The 26,741-nt window shown below is 38.8% G+C and overlaps 3 protein-coding genes across 3 annotated transcripts; 2 read left to right on the forward strand and 1 right to left on the reverse strand.

The window, feature by feature from the left end:
• The first annotated feature begins 7,124 nt into the window (after nucleotides 1-7,124).
• Nucleotides 7,125-9,178, forward strand: LOC118735749 (sodium channel protein Nach). The gene is made up of 3 exons (XM_036465695.1): nucleotides 7,125-8,237; nucleotides 8,307-8,416; nucleotides 8,497-9,178. Exons 1-3 carry the CDS (start codon nucleotides 7,960-7,962, stop codon nucleotides 8,778-8,780), a joined length of 672 nt encoding a protein of 223 aa, XP_036321588.1. The 5' UTR covers nucleotides 7,125-7,959; the 3' UTR covers nucleotides 8,781-9,178.
• A 1,397-nt stretch (nucleotides 9,179-10,575) lies between these two features.
• On the forward strand, nucleotides 10,576-18,410 carry LOC118735753. The gene is made up of 6 exons (XM_036465697.1): nucleotides 10,576-11,129; nucleotides 11,270-11,560; nucleotides 11,649-11,836; nucleotides 16,452-16,547; nucleotides 16,624-17,601; nucleotides 17,663-18,410. The coding sequence occupies exons 1-6, from the start codon at nucleotides 11,003-11,005 to the stop codon at nucleotides 18,275-18,277; spliced, it is 2,295 nt and encodes a 764-aa protein (XP_036321590.1). The 5' UTR covers nucleotides 10,576-11,002; the 3' UTR covers nucleotides 18,278-18,410.
• Nucleotides 18,411-21,518: 3,108 nt separating this feature from the next.
• LOC118735755 (methionine aminopeptidase 2B) lies at nucleotides 21,519-23,631 on the reverse strand. The gene is made up of 3 exons (XM_036465700.1): nucleotides 23,328-23,631; nucleotides 22,371-23,240; nucleotides 21,519-22,292 (listed from the first exon to the last, which is right to left on the reverse strand). Exons 1-3 carry the CDS (start codon nucleotides 23,479-23,481, stop codon nucleotides 21,865-21,867), a joined length of 1,452 nt encoding a protein of 483 aa, XP_036321593.1. The 5' UTR covers nucleotides 23,482-23,631; the 3' UTR covers nucleotides 21,519-21,864.
• Nucleotides 23,632-26,741: the final 3,110 nt, after the last annotated feature.

Here is a 26,741-nt window from a genome sequence, read left to right on the forward strand (position 1 = left end):
TATTTATGTAGCTTCAATCCCTTGCTTATGGAAATAAAAAATAGGCTGTGGCTTTGTAGGTATAATATTTTGGGTATTTAAAATACAGATCGTAAAAAATTCTTACTCAGATCTAGAAAGGTCTATCCTCTCAACATTGTCTAAAAATGTTCTATTGTGGCTCGTTTTGGGTTTCGCGCCAGAGTGACATTGCGGGAAACTGCGTGGCTGCTGACTTGGCAAGTAAACTCACTCTCGAAATGTTATCACCGAATAATTTACTGTTGGGGACACCTCTGTCTCAGCGAGCGCTAAATAACGAGAAACTACGATCTGTGCATTTGAGAGATCCTTCTGACCTAGAGTGGTCAGAGGAACTCCTTACATTTGCAAAGCCTCAGCTTTCGATAATGGTGAGGGGGTTCTGAAAAGCCACTGTACGCATGGTATTCATGAGTTAAGATTCAGAATCTCCCTTGATCCGTCCTGTTGCAACTGTTGCATAAACAGAACCTGATGGTGCCCAGGCGTGGTAAATGCTCTATGTCCTGCTTGGGATTAAAGGAAACGAATAATAAGAAGAAGGAGTTAAGGAGGTTATTCTTAATGTAGACATATTCGCACGTATTAATTTAAGTCCACTTTTCCACACCTTGTGCGTAGTGTGGTCGTTGTACGAGCTGGCCGCGGACTCGCGGGCTATGCTGGCACGTGTTTGTAGTTTTCGCCCAGTTCGAGTTTAGTTTTGCCCTTCGCAGCGTTTTCCTTGTTCCCCATAACTTTGGTCAAATTGTACTGACTCTGGTTCGTAATTGAGAAACGATATCGAGCTGCAAACTTCCTAGTTGAAAGCTATAGTCTTTCTGGGAAATAACCGCGAACAGTGTTAGTCCGTTGGAAATTGCTTTCCTCAGCAATTAACAAACACATTGAAGTCACACTTGGTTTTAATGCGGTCGGCGTTCTACCATCTCAGTTTGAGAACATTTAGGTTGAAGACGAGATGCTACCCAGGTCTTAAGTAATATCAACTCCAAGAGGGGTCTCTTAAGAAAGTATATCTGTGTGAAGCTTAGTTCATCACAATTCACTCGCCGAGTAGAAGTTTTCGTTGCCTCTATATAAGGTGGTCACTGTTTCTTTGAGACAGCGTCCTTTGAGACTGTTCCTCAGAGCGCATCGGTTTAAATTCCTTGGTAGAAATCGGAACACTCCCTCCATTGTAAGGCGCACACCTACAAGCACTCCTATCCCTGAAATTTAATTGGACTAAGCCTGTAGGGGAAGACAGATAGATTCCTTCCATTAGCCCGACCGATTCCCAATATTAACTGCATCTCCCCCGGATATGTTTCCTCGTACCATAAACGGAAATACGACCACCGTCTGTATATTTTTCAGCTATCGCTACAAAGATTACATACCCGTTCCACCGTTCGATCCAACTTAAATTTTCGAAACTCTTAGAGTACAACTCCAAAACAACCTTTTCAGGCGATCCGCGCTTTTCCGGCTTTCAGCAATAGCTGAATTGTATAGCTGAAAGCCTGAAAAGCGCGGAACGCCTAAAAAGCTGGTCGTGGAGTTGTTCTCTTAAAATCAAGTCAAATGTACCGTAGATAGGAATGAGTGTTGAATTTTTTGGTTATAACTATTTTCATAAAAATTATAAACTTTAACGTACTAGTATTATATGTAAGTACGTATTTTTTCACTTTGTTCACACTTTCACCAAATCATACTCGCAGCTATGCAGCCCAAGAGGCTCTTCAGCCAGGACTGCTCGCAAAAAATGTCGAAGAAATGGTCCAGCATCTATCGCTGCTCACCGGCTTCTTTCTATACCCCAACGTCGCATACTCAGAAGACGATCACCGAATCCGTCAACTACACAGAATACTCACGAGTATGTACAATGGAAGTGAATATCCTACCCAAGAAATCATCTACAACTTATCACCAGACTGTAAAGATGTCATTACACGCGGCATGGTATTCGGGGAAATAATTAATGTAACACAATACTTTGAGAAACGTACAACATCGGTAGGCGCATGCTGTCTATTCAACTATCGTCGCGAGTATTATCGCAACAATGTGTAAGAGAGTGAAGGGTGGAATTTTATAAATAAACATTTTTTTCGAAAATTGTCGATCTACTTTGCAGCAGACGGGCTCCCAACACGTTGGAGAATGTGATATTTAAAACTAATGATATTTTGAATTCTGTACAGTTTGTATTGCAAGATAATAGAAGTGATTTTACATTTACCGAATTCTCAAGCTACGCATTTCAGGTAAACTTTCGGGTATTCATATAGGTGTACATAAATATGTATGAGCAAAACTCACGAGTGGTTTTTGTTAGTGTCACTCCCTTCTCTCGCCAGATAAAAACGCTAAAGCATTCTTGCATTTATTTATTTCATCACTGCTTGCAGCTATTTTGTAATTTTTGAAATTGAACGAATTTTATTTTTTTATTTTAAAAGTTTAAGATACTTTATAAAATGAACATTAAATGATGAAAATGTTCTAACCTAAACGAACCAATCTAGAGTAATAAAACTAGTGTGCCGCCAAAAGGAAAAAAATTACGTTGATTACACTGGTCTACAAGGGTTTTGCGAATAAGACGGGACCTGGTGTTTCCGAACGGATTTTTCGTGCTGAACACGAATCTGGGGTCCAAAACTTCCCATCACGTCACGTTTTCGAGAAAAAAGGGGTTGAAACCCCTAAAAACAGCGTTTTTGGCCATTTTTGAAAAATTGTAGAGCTGAACCCTGACGTGCTACAAACTTTGTATATGTCAGAAATTAAAGGCTAAACACAAATACACCCCCTGCTTTAAGGGTGCACGCGATCAATTCGGCATAGGGCTCATTCGAAAGGGCACGGTTTAGCCTTTAATTTCTGATATATGCAAAATTTGTACCACGTCAGGGTTCAGCTCTATAATTTTTCGAAAATGGCCAAAAACGCTGTTTTTAGGGGTTTCAACCCCTTTTTTCTCGAAAACGTGACGTGATGGGACATTTTTGACCCCGGATTCGTGTTCAGCACGAAAAATCCGTTCAGAAACACCAGGTCCCGTCTTATTCGCAGAAAAAAAGTTGAAATTTGTAGACCAGTGTTATAAGATCACGATGATTTGCAAAACCGAAATTCCAATTTTCCAATTTTTATTAGCGCACTTGAAATTTCAATTTTTATATTGGCACACTCGAAATTGATTCTAAGATTTTTATATACATACATGAAGAAATTATACATATATTTATATAGTATATTCTTGAAGAATACTGTAGAAAAATATTCCACGCCAATATTTAATCACATTTAAATAATATAACTTTTAAGTTATAGCATGCGTGTAAACGTGTACGCATACGCCCCACCTTACATACACAACTACGAGTACATAAGCACGAGTTATCATTTTGACTTTTTTTTAGTATACATATATTTTTTAAGTTTTCATGTAAATACAATTTCGTGATGGAATCTTGTATTTTATGCGAAACTCAAGATAATGCACTAGTCGAAAAATCTAACTTCTCGTGTGGTTTGCTCATATAGACAAGTTGTTTCTTATACTACGTACTAATCTGGGTCTAACCCCTGCTTTTTCTGCTAAGCTTTATTTGTTTCCACAGGACGATTATCCCAAAGTAATGACGAACTCAATGGGAGACATTTTGGTGAATCACAGACAATTAATGCATATTCCAGTACAGCCCACCTTCTACGATAGCAACAATCACATACGCAGCTTTCGACCGAGTGTTAGGAAGTGTTATTTTAAAGACGAAGGACGACGTATGCTGAACAGGTTAGTTGTGAAACGTATTTATAGAGTTGATGAGTTCATAAATGATTCATAAATTATTTTTAGTCTGAAAGTGCATAGATAAACTGAAATCACTTTAAAGATAATAAAAACTGGTTTGTTTTGTGATTATAGTTCAGAAAACAAGGGGACAAATGCTGCCATAGGTAATCCGCGTATAAACTTGCTCGGACGTCACATAAGAAAGCATTGGAAAAAGTTGTGAAGAACCAAAATAACTAGCTGGTGGGATCACTGTAGAAAAACACTAATACGCCTCCAAAAAACTTCCACTAGGGATGCCATCTCGACTCTAACGAGCCTAGATACTTGTAACACTCGAAACCCGAGTGGGACATGCACTTTTTTACTAGATGCTAACTCTTCGGGCTGCTTACCCATCCTTTGAACGAATAAAAACTTTACAACTATGCTTAATAAATACTACGCTTACTCGTAGTGATATTTAGTCGCAGAACAAGCACCATTTCCTTATTTAGTTCGGAGTGACCAGATGGCTTATTTTCCAACAAAAAGACAAATGCTTATATCCAGTCCTTTCTAGACTTTCGAGAGCTTTACACCTTCTTGGTCGCATTGCGAACGAATAGCAGAAGTTGTAGTATTAGCCTCCATTACTTACTCTTAAAATATATGTATATAAAAAAAAGTCGTCCTAAAAAATAGGCTTATAGCAAAAACTAATTTGCTGACCAAGCGGACAAATTTGTGACTTTGATTCATAACCTCATTTATTTTACACCTAATTGCCGTTTTCACTGTAGGGGGTTAACTCTAATTCGACAGTTAACTTTCAGTTTTTGTACCAAAAACCTGTAGTGAAAATGTGCGTCCAACAATGCTCAAAAACTGCACAGCAGTCGGCCAACATATTCCCCACTTGACTCTTCGACCTGCTCTCCCCGACATTTGCGAAGAGTCGAACCACATTTCTCGCCCCCTTTGAATGGTAACAGCACTGAAAATAGTAGATAATATGAATTCGAACCACCAATCGATGACGGCGCCACCGCCTGAAGCTAATGGTCTGCCAGCTGAGCTTTTTGATAAGGGGCATGCATCAACTCTTACATACGTAGAATATGGTCTGATGAACGCATGCTCGATGACTGGAATTTAAGTGAGCTCTGCCCAATCTAGAAAAAAAGTGACCCCGCCATAGTAGGCGCTAACTACCGCGGGATCTGCCTTGTAACGATGTATGACTTCGGATATAAGGTCTGGTCGAGCGTATTAAATATGTGAAAGACTGAATCCCACCTTAAAAAAAACTGATTAGGCCTTATCCGTTTGACTCTCGATCTGTAAAATATACAATAGACCAGGTACTCACCATGCGCAAGTGTTGGCAAAAACCCGCGAGAATAAAATCGTCACAGACCATCTATTTGTTAATTTCAAAGCCAAGTTCGAGACCACGAAAAAGTATTGCCTTTATGCCGCGATATCAGCCAACCAACCCAGCGGAGAATTTGCCTTGCCAACAAATGCTCTTTGGATTGAGTAAGCAATTGAGAAGTAAAGTCCTCTCTCGTCGTACAGAAATCTGGTGCTGGTGTATGGCGCAAAAGCATTTACAATAGCAGCATTTCATGAGGGGTGGGCCTTAGAGAAATCGAGTGAAGATTATACGGAAGATGTGTACGATGTAACATATTACGGCAGATTTAAATACAGCGGCTCTGGATCCCGATTCTGGTAGCAGAAGATGAGAAAAGCCTCCTCAGCTAATGAAAACCAGGAGCGAGATACTGTAACCAGTTAGAGACAATTTTCGGATCGCTATCGCACTTTTTGACGCATGATATAAATGTTTTTGCATCAAAAAGTGCGATAGCGATTCGAAAATTGTCGCTAATTGGTTACAGAATCTCCCCCCAGGTCGAGAAGAACTTTACTCCACTTGGCATTTTGCAATTAGCATCAGTTGGCTTAAAAGAGAAATAACTATCGTACTTTATTGGACTCGTCCAAAATGTCTTCGGCGGCTACAGCGCCAATCAAGAAGAAGAAAAGAATTGTCTAAGTACAGCCACCAAACTGTGGCTCCAGTATACCAACCTCGATTTAAGCTCAGATTTTCTTCAGAATTTCGCTGTCAAAAATGATATCTGTTTTCTAGACAAGATGTCACCCTATAGCAGCCTTAGCAGTATTGTTGTTCATTCCGGTGCGTCCAGAGCTCTAGAGTGTTTATTCCCGACAGTTGGGGCCAGTTCAACCGGGCAGGCTATGTCTTGATTATCTGTGCCTTGTAAGCGTAGTAATGGCATATTAATTGAAGCATTCCATAATAGTGGAAAGAGAACCCTGTACCTGGAGTATGCTTTTGTTATTTGCATATTTTGTGGCTAACATTTGCTTAATATATTTCTTGAACGCCAAGAACTTCTACTTTACATACATGTGTACTGAAAGGCTTATTCATAGCAGAGATACAACGGTATTGAAGAAATCTCCTAGGGATATTTCTTGTTTAGGATAGGTTAGGCTAAGCTGGCTAGCCGCTTCTGCAAGGACCGTTAACTACGACCACATTTATCAGCCAATCACTGAGTACTAGAAGTAATGTAGAAGAAAATCGCAGTCCTCCTGGGAAACTGGAACACTTTATTGTTTCCTGTTTTTTGCGGCGGCTTCCATATAAGGAAAAAAGTCTGCTCCTAAGAGACCAATCCGCGGTCTGCTAAGGGCAGCACACTCACAGAGGATATGTTCCACTGCCTCTTCTGTCGTTCCGCATCTCCAACAGATCTTATCATTGGTCAGAGCCAGTTTAAAGGCATGCGATACCAACAGAGATGGTTGCGTTAGGACAATTACTAGTAGCCTAGCTAGCGTCCTCCCTCTTAAGGAATAGCAGTACGTTCGTGAGTTTGCCATCATATGATCTGCACTAATCTTAGACACTTTGCAACTCTGTGTTTTGACCAACACCTTGTGCCCCTTTCGAATCATAGATAGGTCGAGCTTTCGTTTAATTGCTTAGATGGAAATAGGCACTTCCATAATCAGCGTAGTTTCCAATCCTGTCGGCCTCCTCATTGCCCGTGACGGCGGCGACTGCCCCAGAACCCAGTACGAATCTACATACATATGTACCAGGATGTAGCATATGTATCTCAACCTGCCCCGCACGCAGCCACACTTCTTGAGGAAGTGCTGTACAATAGTAGCGCCTTTATGGCAGCCTGTGTGTCCATATAGAAATTCACCAGCCGACTGCCAAATATGTTTGCCTGGAAAATGCTTCAATGGTACGGCAGCTTGTGAGATTTATTACGCCCTTGTCTATCATATTCCACCCATCTATATTAACATTCATCGAGTTAGCACTCCTCATGCAATCACGCTTGCCTTCGACCTCCATAGCGTCTCCGAAATTCATCTCAAAGTGCAGATCCGGGATTATGTAGTCAATCCGTCCGGGCAGACTGTGACCTAGCGGCAGTTGTTGACGCTATATTATTGGCCGACAAGTCCGACGACAATCGATGCAATTAGGCTGGTACTTGAAGACTGAAACTTTTTCATTAACAGTGACGTTTTGTTTAAGTGTTTTGTTGAGTCTTTAGAGTAGGTGTGTTGGTAGGTCGATAGATTTCTAGGGTCCACCTCGTTTTGGATGTACTTACTTATCATATGTGTAATAAGAATTATGGAAAAAGAAAGCTGTAGAAAAATCTAAATTTGGAATTTACCTCACAATGTGAAAATGTGCCTTAGTGCGAAAGTTGTTGCGAAAGTCACATGAGAGAACCGTTCTACTTTCCCTCCTTTATTAATCAAATACCTATACCTAGCAGCTGGATGAATATACTAGCATCGCCGTTATCGTTCCCTTGCATATCTAGTCTTTGATACCCGCAACGACTCAACGACTCAGTTTTGTTTCCAACAAAGGACTGCCACTTCAGCAGTACTCAACAAAAGCTGTGTGTAGAATATTTATTTATATGATACCCCCATAAATAGTACATCATCAATGTGTACAAATTGGGCATTAACAAAGCAGTCTAACATAAAATGGACTTTATTCCAGTACTAGTATTTATGCAAATGTTTGATCGTTCTTTTGCCATTTCAGAACCTACTACTCAGTTGATGAATGTCTACACATTTGTCGCATGCAAAGTATGCAACAATATTGTGGGTGCGTCAGTCCATTTCTCGAGCCAGCCCTCATAAACGCAACTGCCTGTAGTTTATTGCAACTACCTTGTCTCACAAATTGGATACGCGAATTCTATCGATGGTCATACTTCGACTATGTCCTGCTGTCAGCTGGATTTGGCAAATGCCTCTTTTGTTTGCCAACATGCAATGGTGTTTTCTATACAATTTACCCTAATCCATCAACGTTGCGTGAAGCAACTGCCACGACGACCTACACCCACGGCTTGCTGTGAGTAGCATAATTTATGGATATTATGGATAAGTTTTTGCACTTTTTCTTTTGTTCAATTATTTGCAGAGAAGGTCTCAATAGCAATAGACCATTGGCGCTGATTAAATTATACTTTAAAAATCGGTATGCGCAATCGACACAAAAAGATTTGATAAGCGACTGGGTTGTAATGTTGAGTAAGTTTTTTTTTTTTTTTTTTAAATATTGACACAAGTATGTATGTATAAATAATTTCATTGTTGTTCTTTTACTATAGATCGCTTTGGTGGCATTTTATCGCTATTTTACGGCTTTAGTATAATAAGTTATATAGAAGTTTTATACTACTTGAGCGGTAAATGGTTTGTACTTATAATCAAGACTTGGCAATCGGTGAGAAATGGCAAAGCACAGGGAAGTGCATGTGAACTGGAGAGGAATGTTGTGGCACAGAAGCCGATATATGCATTGTATTGGAATGAGCTACTCCCCATGTCTGTTAGGCAGCAAAAATACCCTAGGAATATAACTGCAGCTAAAATCAAAATAAATAAAAAATAATAGATAGTGATGGAATTCAGTGACTACTACGTGGGGTGGTTCAATAGCTCCCGGGGTGGAAAGAATGAGAGAATGAGTGAAGAGATTTATTTCTTCCTCTACAGTAGATACATATGTACATAATATATTTATTGATATCTTTTCCTTGGAAATCAAAAATTTATGGGTAAGTGGCATTGACCTTTCAAATGAAGCAGAGAGTCAACAGAAGGAAATCAACGCTAGAGCTGCAAATGTATCGATGCCCCAGTATCGATATATCGAGTATTTGTTTTCTTTTTTTCCGATATCGCGTATAGTGTATCCATTTTCTCTTTGCTTATTTTAACGGAAAACACTATAAGCGACTAAAATTTTGGTAAGCCGAATTGTAGCCAAGTTCGAAATCTATAAAAAAAATTCCGTTCTACACCATTATATTAATACCACGATTTTGTCTAGAAATTTTAATTAAAAAGTTTGCCATTTACTTTTATAAAGAAGTAATGAAAAAAATGTCTGGATGAGAAAATGTGAGTACTTTGTTTTTTTTTGTTATTTTTTGGCCTTTTAACAATTATATTCAACAATTTTATAATGAGCTCGAGGCCATGATGAGGAAATGTGGTGATTTCCGAAATAGCTATCACTTCTACCATTTTTTCAAAATTATTGTTGCTTTTCCACAATAAATTTTCATTTAAAAAAATGGGCTCGAGCTCATTATAAAATTGTTGAATATAAATGTGAGTACTGTAATAATATCACTGTGTGATTTTGAGTATGGGTCACAGCGCATGCATATGTACATATGTATGTACATACATACCTCATATATGGTTCTATGCATTTGTTGAATGAGTTGATGTTTTTTTTCAGTGCTTCATTTAAAATTAAAAAATTTAACGATATATATCGATGTATCGAGTTTTTTTCTCTTAAATATTGAAAGTATCGAGTACGGTGAATATCGATATTTGTGCTGCTCTAATCACGCAGCTCGCGACGGCCGATTAAGACGACGCGCAGTGATTCAGAAACGGGGTCAAAAATCGAGATTTGCGTTGAAATTTTATACTCAGGGGTTTTTTGGGTCTCTGATTTCGAATCTGTTATCGGTAAAACAAAAAAAAAAATGACGAATGGTTTTTTTCCAATTGCTTCTTAACAATATTTATCCCTTCATAGGGCTTTTGGAGTCACTGATTTCGATTCTGATATCGGTTTTGGGAAAAAAGAAATGGCCGTTTCAAAACGGACGAAAAAAATTCCAATTTGGCAGGACACTTTCAACAGACATTCTTGAGTAATAGTATTTAGGCCTGTGGCCGATTGGCTGACTTCACTGAGAGACGTTGTCAATAGAAAAAGTTTACAGAATTAATGAAGTGAATTTTGTATTCGTGTCAATACAATTGCCAGAGTCGCCTTGTTATAAAGAAAAACATATATCTTTATTTCATTTAATTTTTAGGATCTTATTTATTATTATTTTTTGGATTGTATATTATTTTAATACTAAGATTTTGCTTAAAAAATAAATAAAAAAATAATTGTTTTAGTTTTTTTTTTTAATTCTTAAATGCTTCTTTCTACTTTTTTGATTTAATTTTTTCTTTTTCTAGTTAAATTTTAGATTTTATTGTTTTAAAAATACATGTAAATTTTTTTAAATTTAATTTAATTTGTAAAAGATAGTGGGCCGTATGAATAAAAATAAGTAATTGCTTTTTCTTCAAATTTCAGACCTTTTACTCAATTTATTCAAATAAAATTGAAGTAAAAGGTATGAAATTTCAAGCAAATGCAATTTCTTAGCTTTTATTCATACGGCCCATTGTCAAATGTTCTTTCTCGCTCTTATTACTACACCGGGTATAATTGCACCATGGTAAATTGCTTCCAAGATAGGTACCAGAACTGACAATTGTCTTACGAAAGGCTTTTGTCTATCGAAAGACTGTGGTGAGTTGAAAGACAGTTGCCAGAATTAAAACCACGACACTGTGAATACCCTAAATAAGAACATGTATTCGCAGCCTGTCTGGCAGCGCAAACTGGTGTACACATATGAATCACCGTTATTTTTTAAATTTACTTGTGCAGTGAAGCAGCGTTAAGAATTCGCTCATTTGAAATTCCAGTTTAATACAAATAATCAAATTTCCTTCTTATTCTTTGTGAAATTTTAAATTAATAAGTGTTGTGATTTTAATTAAAATAAAAACAAACGCAAAGTGAAAATGAATTCGTTAATATTAATGAACTATTTTGAAAAACAAGCAAAGAGCAGCCCCAAATTGCAAGAGCTAATGGCGCAAGCAGCGCATTGCTTATTGGTGAAGGAAGAGCTGCGCAGCTTAGAAAATGGTAAGCAGACTTGGTTAATATCTATGTACATATATGTATGTAAATACACTACAATAAAAATTAGCTAATGAAGTTATTTAATATTTTTTCAACGTTTTTTATCATTCAACCAACAACAACAACAACACACACACACACAGAGCTCTCGGAGGAAACGCTAACCCTCACAATGGATAACTATCAGCTGGAGTGTGTTGCAGAACAATTAAAATCACAATACCAACAACATCGCGAAGAACAAGAATGTATGCGCCTAGTTAACAAGCATTCCGTAGAATTTTTTGTTGTAGTACGAAATTTCGATTGGGAGGAGTACATACGTTGTAAGCTGGAATTATTACAAGTGCGATGTCAAAAGGAAATGCTCGAAATGAACGAGGAGTATGAGGCCGAACAACGGCGTAGAAACCAACTGGAGCAGCGAAAAAGCGGTGAGAATGGTTGATTGGGGAACATTAGTGGGGGGAAAAATATCTATTTTTTGTTGTTGTTGTTGTTTTTTTTTTGTTTTGCTTCCAGTTCAATTGGCGCGTGCGGCTCAAAGAGAATTGGCAAATATGCAGGCGAAAAAAGATTATGCTAAAAAAGGCGCGGCTGAAAGCGAAGCGACTTTATTAAAAGAGCTAAAAGAGTTGCGTCAGAAACGTAATGATTTGATAGTTGCCTTAGTGACGAGAAGCAAGCAAATAGCTGATCGTAAAAAAGAGGTAATTAATACTTAAATGTATATTCTTTGTAATTTTTTAAAATATTTAGTAGGCATACACCTCTGAGTCTCCAGTATTTTTGCAAGGCAATGTCGAAATTTTATTTAATTTTTTTTTTCTTTTGCCGCCTTTTTACAAGTATGGTATACCAATGTTCTTGCCTCGAGGAGACAATTTGTTTCTGTTCCAAAGTTCATTGACCTCAATTACCCCGTTACTCACCAGATCTCAGTTTGTATCACCCTAATGCCACCTTAAGTGAACTGTCAAAATTTTGCCGACATATTTTTCGACCAGAGGCTGTAAGAAAAAGTTATTATCGGATTTTTAAATAGGAAAAAAAGTGAGACCATTTTTGCCCGAGTACTTACAAATCCACTTTCATTGTACTATGTAATTTTCTCATGAGCTTAGAAAACAATTTTTTTTATTTGAGTTTATAGGCTTTGATAATAAAATGACGTACATCGTTAGTTTTCAGCATTCTTCGAGACTTTTCTAAATTTTCTTGGGAATTTTTCATGGTGGTCCAGAATTTTTTCGGGATTCTTCGTAGATATGTTTGATTTTTGGAAACTTTTAAGATTTTTCTCGAGACCTCTCTGGATTTATTTGGGACTTTTAAGATTCTTCGTATTTTACTTTTTGAGATTTTTCGAGAACTTTTGGAATTTTTGGGACTTTATTATTGGGGTTCTTCCAAGACTCTTTCAGAATATTTTAGGAACTTTTCGATACTTTTTACTGGACCTTTAGAGATCTTTTCGAGCTTAGTGCTTAGAGCATGATTTTTTTATTCACTTTTTTTTTGCAGGCTCTGATAATAAAATGAGATAATTCTTAAACCTAAAAGATCTTATTGAGACTTTCACAATTTTCTCGGAAATTCTTCGGCATGGTGGAAGATTTCTTAGGGATTCTTCATGATTTTACTTTTGTGGAAATTGTTGAGGATTTTTGAGACTTTTCTGGATTTATGCATTTGTGACTTTTAGAATCTTCGTATTTTACTTTTCAACATTTACAAGAACTTTTAGAATTTTTCGCTACTTTTCTAGTTTTTTCGTGACATTTTTTATTGCTAGTATTTTATTTCTGGTGATCTTTCGGAAGTTAGTGCTCGGAGCATGAATCGTAACTGGGTCCTATCGTGTGGTTGCACACACCTCTAGACACTCGGCCACGTTGACTTAAGGGTAATTCCCTAAAGGTAGCTCTCAAGAAGAGCAAAAACTCGATATAAAATGACGTACAAGAAATGGCTAAGAAATTTTTTTGAGTCAAATTTCCTTAAGACTACGCAGTTCTTAAGGAATTTGCTAAGCTTTCTACTACGGTTTTCTAAAGTTTTTTGTGAAAGAAAGAGCACGGAGCAACCCATGTTTGCAACAGAAATATATGCCCGTTCCATTATTTCTCAAGGAAAGCGTGAGGCAACGGGCTGTGAAGTATCAAAAATGTCAAAATTCCTTGGACACACACTCACGAAATAATGGCAATTTTTTTCTTGACCGTTTTCTTGAGAGCTGCGTACTGGCCTTAACAGAGAATAATATGACTTTTAAATAAATAAATATAAAATCATTTCTCATAGGAAAGTATTTTTGTTTTAATCCCACAATTTCATATTATTCAATCGAAAAACTTCATAATTTTATCACGAGATTTTTTTTTAATTTCCCCAAAACAAAATCTTGAAAATCTTGAAGTAGTCGGAAAACCTGGAATAGTCCCAATAATCCCGAAGTAGTCTCTATATCGTCCCGAGAATCCCGAAAATACGGGAAATCAATATATATCGAATTAGTCTCGAAAATACCGAAATAGTCTCGAAAACTCCGAAAAAGCCGAAAATACAGAAAGTCTTCAAAATCCCAAGTTGTCCCGAAAATCCAGAAATAGTCCCTATAACCCTAAAAATCCTGAATATGACGAAGTAGTCTCGAACATCCTAAAGTTTTTTTATTTTTATACTGAGTGCCTGGTATTTAATGAGGTAATATGTAAGTACTGATCCAGTATTTTGTGAAGCCAAAGTCTCAAAATACCCTTTTAAGCGGTGTTTATGTATAAATATATATTATTGTATATTTACTAATACTAGGGGTCTTCATCAACAATGATAAACTGCGCATAAACTTGGTAAAAGGGTAAATTTATAATTTTGATAAATGAACTGTCAAACTTTGTATGGAAATCTATTTAACCAAAGTTTATTACTTTATCAAACGATGTTGGTGGATATATGCATAAATTTCATCAAAATTCCACCTTGACAGTTTGCCATAAAAAGCAAATGAACACAATAGACGAGGTACGAATGAAACGTAACTAGCCATATAAGTTAAATAATAAACAATTTTATTCAATTTTTTACCAGGGTGCGTTCATGTAAGAATACGGATAAACTGATAAATTTAAGCAATTTATGCCTTTATCATTTAGTATGAAGACCCCTATTATAAATGGGAAAAATTGTATGTTTCCATGTTTGGGGCTCCATCACGCGGAAGCGACTGAATGGATTTGTATGAAATTTTGCACAAAGATAGTTTATCATCTTGATTGAGAAATAGGTTACTTTTTGAAGAGCTGCCACCTGTTAACAAAGTTTAATTTAATTAATAATCATGCGGAATCGACAGAACGGATTTGCATGAAATTATGCACACAGGTATTTCATGACCTGTTCAAACAGTTTAATCAAATTAAATAATACGAAGTCATCAGAAAATACTCTATAATGTCCTATAAGATCCTGCGAGGTTTACATTGGGTTAATACCTAAGCTTTCGGTGCTTCCTTCGAACTTGGGAGCCCTAGAAGAGGTCAGCAATTAATTTTGAAGTCGTCCGTAAAAGACTTTTTATATTGTTTCCATTTTCTGTTTCAAATTTTGTTGAGAGACGTATAATTTGTTTTACCTTTTTCCTTAAGGAGACAAGCCTGAACTGAAGACATTTCAGTTTACTCATATGCAATGATCTCTTCGTTCATCCTGAAGCGATCTTAATACTCGTATTAATAAAAAAAAACAGCCATAGACATTTGAAGTTTGTGAATCTGCATTTATATTGGGCCTGAGAGGATAGCTACTACAATTAGCCAACTAATCGTACTTCAAAGCGCAAGTTCTAAGACTTAGATAAACAGGAACAAACAGGATAAAAAGGAACAGGGACAAGCTGGGCTCCCAGCTATCTCTAGTGCTGCCTCCAGGGATGACATGCATATTGTAGTAGCTTTCAAAAGACACTTTAAGGTTGTAACACACAACAAGGCGACCTGGAGTACCGCTATCTTGGAGAGACACGTCCAGGCGAATGCACTAAAGGGGTGTACAGATGGCTCCAAAACTCCTGAGGAGACAGAGACGGGTATTTGTGGGCCCAGACTAGAGCTCTCGGTACCCCTGGGAACCTTCCCAAGCATATTTATAGCGGAAGTCTAAGCCATCAGTTTGTGTGCTGAGATTAACCTTCGAAGGAAGTATCGAAGCGGAAGGATCCTCGTTCTAAGCGATAGCCAGGCGGCACTCAATTTTCTCACATCCTTCGAGATCAAATCTGCGGTGGTCCTGGAGAATGTAGAGAGGCTTAAAGAGAACAATACCTTTTAATTGCTCACCAGCTAGTTAGATGTTTCGCTGCCGACCCCGATAGGACCGGAGCCCTTCCTTTCAAAAGGACCCAACATGATATAGGAAGGAAGGAAAACACCATACTAAGGGGACTCCATTCGTGTAACACCATATGACTTCGTTAATCCAAAAGATTAATAGGAGGGTACAAAGACAAAGGGTACTCATAGGCCTCCCTAAAGAGAAACTAAGAATCATTTTAGGTTTTTTGACAGGCCATTGTAGGTTAAAAGCTGACCTGTACATTTTAAGAGTCTTACCAAGCGACTCTATTACACCTCCTTCTGGAGTGCGTGGCTGTTCCACGCAGAAAGGACAGCAGCCTAGGTCATCTCTGGTCAGGAGATGAGCACATTCAATCCCTGCCCCGGGATCTATTCTGAAATTTGTAGAGTCTTTGGGCTAGCTGAGATGTTTTGAAGAGTGTAGGGCACAGTAGACCTACTGGTCTCAGTACTTCTTTATCTTATCTATCTACTGAACTTAGTCCGTTGCCGGAAGTTTATAACTTTTTTGAGAGCATCCAATCAAAATTCTACACCGTAAAAAAGAGTCAGTCTTAACACCACCTTGCAAATCGATGCGGCAATCTTGAGCTCTAGACACCTACTATTTTTTACGTGAGCACAGGTACGGGAGGTTTCAACCGTTATAGCTTTTCGGAATCTTTCATCATGTTTGGTCCCCAGTTTAACTTCCTTTTTAGAATTAACCTTAAATTTTTAGGCCTTTCAATGTTAACTAAAGTCATAACATTAAGGTCATACTTCCGAGGAGTATACAACGATGTCTCCTTGTAGATAGCTTTTGTGGAATATTCTCCCAAACCAAGACAGTTGCACTAGCCTGGGAGCTTATTTGCTAGTTCCTGTCTAAGATAATTCAGTGTTTTTTGCACATGTGTTTTGTAACACATCAAAAGATATTAGTTACTTGTCCTTACTAGACGCTGTTAAAATTATTTTCTCTTTACAGCTCGAAACCATGAAAGCCGCTCAGAAAAAACACATCACAGAATTGAACACACAAAAACAGGAACTAATTGCAAAACTGCAGAAACACGAAACGAAGGTATGCAGAAAACCGTGAAATTGAGGAAAATAAATATATTTTGCTTCCCCTATTTACATACTTCTCAACATTTTAGCTTCCTGGTACTACCACCCCTAATGAGGTAGTGTTGTGTCAGGAGCAAAAGCTGCCTAAAATAAATAACGCGCCAGCCACAAAAAAGCTTGAAGCATTTTCCAACGCGGAAAATGTCAGCAATGCGACTATAAGTGTGGAGCGCAAGGAGCCAACCTTCATGGACCTTTTCAAAGAATGGGAAGCAAAGAGGCAACTACAGTACCAGCAACTTCTAGCCACTAATACAAAGGCATTTTCCGAGATTACACCAGCCGCCAAGAATGAAGCGGCGGATACCTTGGCAACTACTCATTCAAAACCGGCCAATAACGGAGTCACAAAGACCATGCCACGATCCATATTGCGGCGTCCAAGTACCGAAGATGAAGATAACGTTGACATAGTGCCAAAGAAACGTGTACATTTTGCGACGCCCGAAGTAGAGGACCGCGAGGAGGCATTTGTGCCAGCAAAAGATATTGAGAAGGACAAGAGATGTGGTGGAAAAGAGAGCAAAAATGATAAGAGTTCAACATTTGTTATGAAAGAGAGCAATTTCTTTTATAATGGTAATACGACTGAGAGTCAGACTTGGGAGTCCGAAAGTGGAAAAGATGGTGATACCTTTGTTATTGAAGAGGAAAATTTCTTCAATGGCGAAATGGACGAGAAAGTTGTTGACGAAGCGGGCAAGGAACAGCAAAACGGTACCATTGCTTTCGGAGAAAGCAACTTCTTTGTCAATGGTGATACTGAGACAATCGAAATTTTAAGTACTGGCGAAGTAGCAGAAAACGAGCAACCGACAAGAGAAGAGGTAAGGCGACCACAGCCGAAAAAGCCAGAATTCATTAAGGCCAGCAAGCTGCTCAAGAAAGCCAAGTTGTTGGGCTTTCAAAAGATTAATAAAACTGCGTTGCCCTTCGTCGCCGACAAGCCAAAGATTGAAATACAAGAATGTCGCATTATAAAGCCCGCAGGCACTAAATTGCCGACTGTGAGTTTCTTTTTCTTCATTACTCGTTTTAATAGCAATGTTTTAACAAATTAATTTCCAGAAATTACCCATCGAACTTACACCAGAATCAACACTAGCACAACGGTCCATCAACCCACCGGATGCCGCGAATGCTGCGCAAATGAAAACGGATAAAGTTTTCAAAACACCAACACAGCCCACCAAGCGTAAGGCACGAAAAATGCCCGATTGTGATACATTCTTTAGAGAATTTCTAAAGCAATCAAATGAGGGTAATACAAAATTCGCCGCCACTGTAGATGATAGAAAAGTAAATGGCACAAATGCGTCGTCAACCGCTGCTAACGCTAGTGTAGCCTTGCAAGCAAGTGAAGAACCCAAGCCGAAGCTAAAGAAAACCGAATTGGATTTTGAGCGCTTCTTTCACGAGACGATTATGTGTTCCAATGAGAGCAGCGTCGACTCGGCAACTGAAATGCAAATGCCACCATCTAAGAACGGAAAAGATAGTTTTCTACAGTTTGATATGAGTTTTGGTGATGCAAATCAGGCATTACTTGGCGAGAGTCTTAATGATTTTTTTGGCCCACAGGCGGTTAATAATGGCGGAGATGATGATGATGATGATTCGTCAACATTTGATTTTGGTGGTGCGAAAAATAGTGAAATGGGTAAATTTGAACCACTTTTGTAAAATTAACTATGTAAATAGTTGTAAATGCTTATCTGTCTTTTTTTCTTTCATTTCATATTGTACGACTCGTACAGCTAAAAAGTTGTTGGTCATAATACTCTTGAATATAATTATGTTTTTAATTTTTGTTAATTTTGGGGTTAAACTGAAGTCATTTTAATCATATTTAATTAATAAATATTAATTTGTATTTAAATTGGTGTATATCAATCAATGGAACCACTGTGGTGGAGCGGCACTACTAAGCCCCGCCGTCAAGCACAACTAACGGTAGGCTCAAGAAACGAGCTGTATGGATGAGTTCGGACCAAAGATAGAGCGGTGTTAGTTGACTGTGAAGATGTGGTTGGCGTCGTGGCGGCAGTATCTACATTCGGGTTTACCGCATGAAACCGCTACAATATCCTGACTGTAATTGGGTCAGAGTAGCGCAGGTCTCTCGTGATAGTCGAGTTATTATAGCTGAGTTATAATAGCTCAGAACCGGTCGGCCATTTGCTTTGTATGTTGCAAGCAACGTTTCTTTGTCTTCGCCCAAGGTACTGCCAGCAAGCAAAAGCAAGCAGAGAAGAAAGGCAGGCTAAAATTTTCGGGTGATTCACCGTAGGTATTGGTGTGCCATCGACATGAATGCCTGGTTGAAGACTGACCTCTTTCGTCCAGATGGTTGGGGAGAGTGGTAAGCTTGTTGCAGTGAAGCAGAGAGAAAGGCTGGAGAGATATCCGTTTACAATTGAGCAAAGGTCATTAATTCTATTCCCAGACACTAATATCGAAAGTCGTCAGTGAAATTCACTTCGGTGACAGAGTGAGCTTCGAAATATAGTGGTTAAGGAGTCCATGGGAGAAGACACCTGTGGAACCCATTGGTAAACTCTTTTAGGCTTCAAAAATTGATCTTGAAAGGTTACTTACGAATCATTTAATTCGCCGAGCCCCGTTTGAGTCCCTGTGGGAGAGGAAGCCTCGATGTCTTCTAGTAGCGTGGAATGACAAATGGTGTTAAACACCTTCAAAGTTTCAACGATACTAGGACAGAGGTGGTTACGGTTAACGACCCGGTGAACAAAAAATCCGAAAACCGATCCGAAAAAGGACACAAAAGTGGATGTAGTGCGGATTTTTGGCCGTTTACTGATTCCGTTTTCGGAAACTTTGACGATCCGTTTTCCAACATACGTGTGCAGCAGAATGCAGAATGTGAAACGGATACGATTTCGGCTGTTTTTTCTGAAACTTGTCTGATTGAAATTTTCGTTCAATATGCTTTCCTTCTACACTTCACAGGTACTTTTTCATGGTTCAAAAGAAATAAAATGGAATTAGGAAGCGCCTGACGGAATTCGAACCCGGCACCTTCTGGACGCTAACAGATAGGGCACACTACTCTGCACGCTCAGCCACTGCCGATTACGCATGCATGCTTTCAAATGTTTAGCTTGAGAAAATAAAATAAAATTATTGCTTTCAAATGACATCATCTTTTTCGAACATTTCGAACGTTTTCCGGATACGAAAATTGATGATAACTGTAGGAGTTTTTCTATTCGTTTTCGGATACGGAAATTTGAACTAAACTGCACTGTCGGCAAAGTCTATGTTTCTTTGCTGGCTGGGGTGTTGTTTGAGTGCTTATAGCGTTACGCGCTGTTGTAGTGATGTGCACTTTACGGAGACCATGCTGATGTTTCGCTGGAATCAGGTGGTATGTGAAGTGCGGGAGTAGCAATGCCTCAAGTGTCTTCGCTTGCTATCACTTCGTGGGCTCTGAATTCGTCCCATCTTCTAGATTAGATAACTTTTTCCAGCTGCGGTCTCTACCCGGCAGGCATATAGCAGGCAGTCGACCAAAATATTCCATTTGTTTAACGAGAAGTTAAATTTTTACAGGCGTTCGAGAGGACGGCCGTTAGAACCATAAAATTACAGTCCAAACTGGGTAATTTAACGTTTTTGGATGGTATCCAAGTCTTTTTTTATTGCTGTAGGATGGTTTCGGGTTCATCAAGCTTTGCATTCCTTGCAATTTCTCGGGGTAGAAAAATATTGATTGGTTTAAATTCCCGAAACTTAATCAGGAGCGGAAAATAAGTGAGACCCAAAGCTGTTACAGGAAGAGCTTAAATTGATGTTGCGCCTTACCGCTTGCATTACAATCAACAATGATGGTTAGTTAATATTCCGATCATTTTTTAGAGATGCGGCTTGTTTCGCTTTTTGAACTGCTTAAATCGCCTCTGATCTGCCCGTGGCCAGAAGGACTTAGCGTCCTTCCATTCCATGGTATTCACCAAACACTTACAGAACTGACTGGAGGAGCGCAATCACCACCTGTGCCAGACACGGAGTTTTAACTGCCAAGAGAGACCCACGTTACCCTAGCCCAGTTACGGTTTGGAAACTGTAGCCGCCTTAACAGCTACCTGTCCAGACTCGACCCCAATATCCCCAATGAGTGTCCGGCATGTGGAGAATCGCCAATCACCTCTTAACATGCTAATCCTTCGAAAATAGAGTGCCAGCAGAAGCCTTAGCGTCGCCCTTCCAAACGAAAAGTTGCCTTCTTGTGTCGTCGCAACGGTAATGGCCAGCCAAGAGTTGCCAACATATAGCTGTACGGGGAGCTGCGTTCCTCGAAGTTTGTAATTGTCTCCACTGTGTAATTGTGGTTCTTGGCATCCTCATTGACACAGCGTAGTTCAATAAACCTAGGGCGGTGGTGTGCGCATGCTCTCAAAGGATCAGTAATCTTCCCACAAATGGTAATTTTGCGTCCGTCAAGACAATAGAAGGATACTTTGGTCAACTGGAAATGAACGTCGTACATAATGAAAGTCCGAATTGACATTCGATATCGAACGCAACTTGAACTGAAATTAGATCGCCGTATTCGTTAGCGAGTGCGCTTCGTCAATTTAAATTGTATTTGGGAGAAAACATTTGTCATTTTATTCAATTCGATTCGAAGAGTAATAAATAATTTGATCGAGAATGGCGCAATTCGAACCCAAGGTGATCTACATAAATACATATGTATGCACATTAAGATAAATGAACGCTTCAATTTTTAATATAATTTTTCATTTGGATTTTTGATAAACATGCTTTTATTTTACTTATACATTAAATTCAATGCAGTAAATATTATTATAAAACTGAGTTCTGAGAAGCAGATATAAACATTTGTTAAATCGAAACTACCAATATTTGTGTGAGATTAATATATCGACATATACCACAATTGATTTTTTCCCCAAAATTTAACAATTTTTATTAATGTAAGAAATTTGTTCCGTATGTTTGTATGTACCTTATAAATTTAAACGCCGCTCAAGACTTAGCATTGCATGTGTTACACACTATATTTAAGGAAATTTTGTTTAAACAATTTGGTAAGTTTTTAAGAAAATAAGTTTCCGTGAGCAATTAGATCAAATTAAATTACGAAAACAAATAAAGTTATTGATTATGTTGCGATTTAAAAAGCACGTCTGCAATTTGCCTCCGTAACCCTTTTAAACTAGAGTTCTTTTGCGCTCTTGCAATACCGCGACAATAGTTCTTCTGCATTCTTTATTTTGCGTGTACTAATAATCTTCGCCACGCGAAACAATCTCTTTACAAGTAGGACGCAGCATAATTGTATGCTCATATTGGGCTGTGTAGCAACCTTTGATATCGCATAGCGGTGGGTACGCTTCCACCACACCTTTGTCGCAAAGATCTTTCAGCGCCATCTGATATTTGGTAGCGCCGGCGCGATCCAACCAACGTTTACAAAATGCCAAAGTGCCGAAATGTTTGTTAATGGTGCCAAGTAGTTGTTTAGATGATTGCAAGCGCAAAGGCACAAACGGTGCATCGAAATTTTTCATGTAATGCGAGCAATCCATATCATCATGCACGAGACCACGTCCAGTAGAACCAAAAGTCTCAATGGCATAAAACTCATTTTCTTCCATACGCGTTGACTCGCCACCCTTCACAATTGGAACAGTTTTGCCAGAGTGAATACCTGTATAAAATAAAAATATATTAGTTGTTTTTTGTTTTGGTGTCAAAGGAAAGCACAAAACAATTGCCTGGAACTCACGATATGGACTGATGGAATGACCATTCAGATTACGTATCGACTTTATTGGGTACGTTTTGCCATCCAATTCCAGTTCATATGATTCCATAACTTCTTGTATGGCGGCGCCGATATCGCATAGACGCACGTCAATACCAGCTTCCTTAATACCTGTGTTAGTGGCTTCTTTAACCGCTTGCAAAAGTTTGTCGTACTTATTGTTAAAGGTCAATGTAAAAGCACAATCAATGATGCGCCCCTTGATGTGTGTGCCAAAGTCAATTTTGCATACATCATCATACTGCAAAACAGTCGTATCACCAGCATTTGGTGTATAATGTGCAGCACAGTGATTCAAGGAACAACCTGTCGGAAAGGCCAGACCGGCCTCCAGACCATTTTCTCCAATCAAACGTCGTGCTGTATTTTCTAATTCTTCACAAATCTGTATCATTGTCATGCCCGGTTTAATGTAACCTTGCATATACTGTCTAGTTTGTCTGTGTGCTTCTGCAGCCTGACGCAACTCCTGGTAGATATCTGTATGCATGCGATCTAAAGCGCGTTTTTCTTCCGACGTAAAACGATCTTTGGCAGTACGATCATCTGGAAGATCTTTTGGTATGGGGTGTTGTAATATCTCACCCTCTGGGAATTGTCCATCAGGGAAGAGCTCCGCAATAGGTATGCTGGGTGGATCCGTTTGGCCTTTCTTACTACCACCTTTATTTTTGTTTTTATTCTTTTTCTTGGCAGCTGCTTTTTTGTCGCTATCCGATAAGTTAGTTAGTGGCTCGGCCGCACTGTTCGGCTCACCGTTACTAACAGCATTTTCTATTTCGGCACTCCCACTATCAACACCTTCAATTGCCTTTTTGGCAGCGGCCTCCGCTGGGGGTTACGAGAGCATTAATTACATTAAGGTTAAGTGATCTACTTAGTAGATGTCAATGCACTTTGAAAAAAGGAATATCTTACCTTGTCTCAGTTTCTTATTATTTGGCTTGGGCTTCTTTTGTTTTTTGACCTCTTCGCCATTTGCGGAAGCTTCTGCAGCATCGACTGGTGCGGCATTTTCAACACCCTCTTCTGCATTTACGTTTGTCTCCACTTTGGTTACTTCGACCGACATTTTTTTGTACACTAGCGTCCTAATATAACTTGAGAATTTCTGGTTTTTAAATTAACTTTGCGAAAAATGCTAAAAAATCTTCTGTGCTTGATGACTCTTGCCGAAAAAGGGGAGACAAAAACACGAGGCAGTTGTCAGAGCACAAGAATACGCAGAGAGAAAGAAGGCGTGCAAAAAAGTATTTGACATCTGTCAGTGTTGTCTCTTCATAACAGGGATGGAATTTCAAAATTTTAAAATTTGCTAAGGCTGCTTTTACACAGTTCAAGTATTGAATTCAATTCTGCTAGCAAGTGGAAGAGGGGGCCTGAGAAGAAAAGGGACGAGTACACATGCGTCTGTACCGTCAAGTCGTTTCAACTTTCTTGCTGTGCTTTTGGCATTTTCTTTGTTTCCTATTTAAAGAACCAAAAACTCGAATTCAACAGAATTGAAACGTGTAAAAGCAAATAGAAAACACAAAATAGAATGAGCAAGAATTGCTTTCAAGTACTTGAATCATGTACTTCGGGTGTTACGATTAGCGTTGAAACCCAAATTTGGGGTTTCCCAAGAATGATAGAATACTTCTCTAGAATAGCTCTGATCCAGTACTCCATGAACTTACAGGATTTTACACGAACTTGCAGGAAGTTGCAGGAAAAATGTACCCGTACTCCAAAATCCTGTAAATGAGAGCGGCTTTTGGAGAGTAGTGTAGAGAATGAAGTTGCAAGATTTTACCCGAACTTTTTCTTCTGGTAAAATCATGAAAAGTGTCAAGCAATCACTGGTTGACGTTTTTACAGGAAAAATGGATTTTTTGTTCCCGTACTTTTTGTTGTTACTCACTTTTTACTCTCACTTCAGAGAGTAATTTAGCTGTTTGACAGTTTTACAGGATTTTTCACGAAAAATATTGGATCAGAGCTAATATTTCTCTCAATCGTGGGGATTCCCACGGTGCAGCGAACAAAGGTGGCGCCGTCAGTGGTACCGCTACTTTGGTTTTGCCGATTTTGACAGTTGTGGTAACTTGTAAATAAACCTTTGTTTACAAATCAGCTAAAGAGAAATTTAATTATAAGTGAAAAATCAGTTTAAATTGTGTTAATTTGCAATTTGCGAGTGATTTTTTAGTTGAAGACTGCTTAAAAACTAATTCAATGAAGTGCTGTGTGTTATATTGCGACAGCCGTCAAGATGCAAGAAGCGTAGATGCAAGTGTAGCGCTGAGACGAATCGCTGCATTTTGTGTACATAGGGCACGGCAAAGCCGTTCCCGAAATGTTTCTCTATTATTATATTAACAGCATTTCCTCACAAGGATTTTGTTTCTGATCCACGCAGCTTCCATTAGCAAGTTAACTAATCAATCCCGCAGAGATGCTGCTGCAGTTTTCTGCAGCAGCCTTAATTGCAAAGCAATGGAGTGCACTAAAATGTTCACTATTCTTTAATAGATTAGGTGAAAAATGCAATATTTTCACATTTAGCAAAATTCAAACACGTTTTTCGCTGTAAAGTGAACTGCTTTGGCAGTTTCAACTCGTTCTTCTTTTCGCTCTATTCTTTGTTTACTTGTGGTACACAAATGTCAACGGCCAGGACGGCGCAATCTTGTATTCTATCATTCTTGGGGGATTCCCCAATACTTACGGCTCATATCGCTGGATTGTTAAATAAATGCTAACGATGACCAAATTCTTGTACAATCCACGTTATTGTACAACAAACAATTTACAATACTCGCTAATACAGTAAAAACACTTTGCAATACTTGTTAAAGCAATAACAACGCTTTACTAAACTTGTTAACACAATTAAACTTATAGCTTGCTTATTCGCAACTCACTCCTCTGCTCGCTTTACGTGTAGCTTGCTGACTTGTAACTCCCCAACTCCGCTGTGTCGTGGCTCTTATATACTGCGCTCGCACTCCTGGCAACTCTCGAACGTTCTGAAGCTCATCGCTCATTCTATTTCTCTCGCTGTTTGCAATGTTCATCCAACTTGACGTTTCTCTTTGTGGAACATTCTACGTCATTCCTCGAACATTCTACCTATTTCTCGTTGTTCGCTTTGTTCGCTTTGTATTGCCGCAGTATTCGCCACACTATGTTTTCTTGAGCAATAATCGGGATCCGCATTAAAATTTTGCACGCAAATTCAACAACAATGATATGATCCTGAAGCTGAAATTAGTCAAGAACGCAGAACCATGGGCGTAGCCAGGTAGGGGCTGGGGGGGTGCTCGAGCCTCCCCCCCTAACTTTCAAATTTCTTTATATATATATAAAATAGTACCCAGCTTAATAGGATCGGGCCCCCCCTAAATTTCATTCTGGCTACGCCGATGCGCAGAACGTATACTTAAACGCAGTCTGTATACGCAGAATTTTGTCGAATACGCGCTCGGTGTTGCTTACTACAGTGTTGGCACTCATCAATGCCTTTTCATAAACTTACCTTTTCAACTACAATTTTTCGTGCTATAATAACCCGTAGCTAAATATAAACTACTTAGTTTTCAACAAAAAACTTTATTCAATAGTAAATTTCAAATATTTTAAACGTATTTTGAATAGGAAATTATACATTTTTTACCATTTGCGAAACTGACGAAGTGGCAACTATCTATAGAAGAAAGAAATCAGCTGACACGGAAAAATCTAAATTCCGCAGATTTCTGCGCTACGGGCTACAACTATAGAAAAATTCTGCGGTGTTGAGTTTTCATTTACAGGGCGCTCTGGTAAGACAGATCGTGTCAGCTGACTCGGGTTTACGTACCGGTAGGTTTACGTTCTTGACTAATTTCAGCTTGATAGAGATCTGGTTCAATTATTATCCGTTCTGTTTGTTTTGTTTCACTGATAATTTGGCCGCAAAGTTTGGTAGCCGTGACAAATGAACTCATACACAAACAGACATTCTGCCATTGTTTCTTCTAACTTGGTTCAAATTAAGGGTTGGCTTTCCTTTACGGCCGTTCGTTAAAGGGGCGGTGGGCGAAAGGTAAGTATGCGTGGCACCTCTAACCCACCTTTTTGGAGAGGGAAGGAACCGCCATTGACAAAAATGCAACCCCGACCACCTAGGTCTCCTATGGTTCCCTAGGGACCCCTAAGAAAAATTGCCAAAAATCACAATTTTCATTTGCGCTTATTCGCTTGAAAAAAGGTTAAATATTGATTTGCACAATACATTTTTATACCCGAGCGCACTTGTGCACAAGGGTATTATAACTTTGTTCACATAACGGTTGTTTGTAACAGGCA

Source organism: Rhagoletis pomonella, unplaced genomic scaffold (assembly GCF_013731165.1).
Source record: "Rhagoletis pomonella isolate Grant_MI unplaced genomic scaffold, Rhpom_1.0 Rhpom_scaffold_00003, whole genome shotgun sequence".
NCBI classification, from domain to species: domain Eukaryota; kingdom Metazoa; phylum Arthropoda; class Insecta; order Diptera; family Tephritidae; genus Rhagoletis; species Rhagoletis pomonella.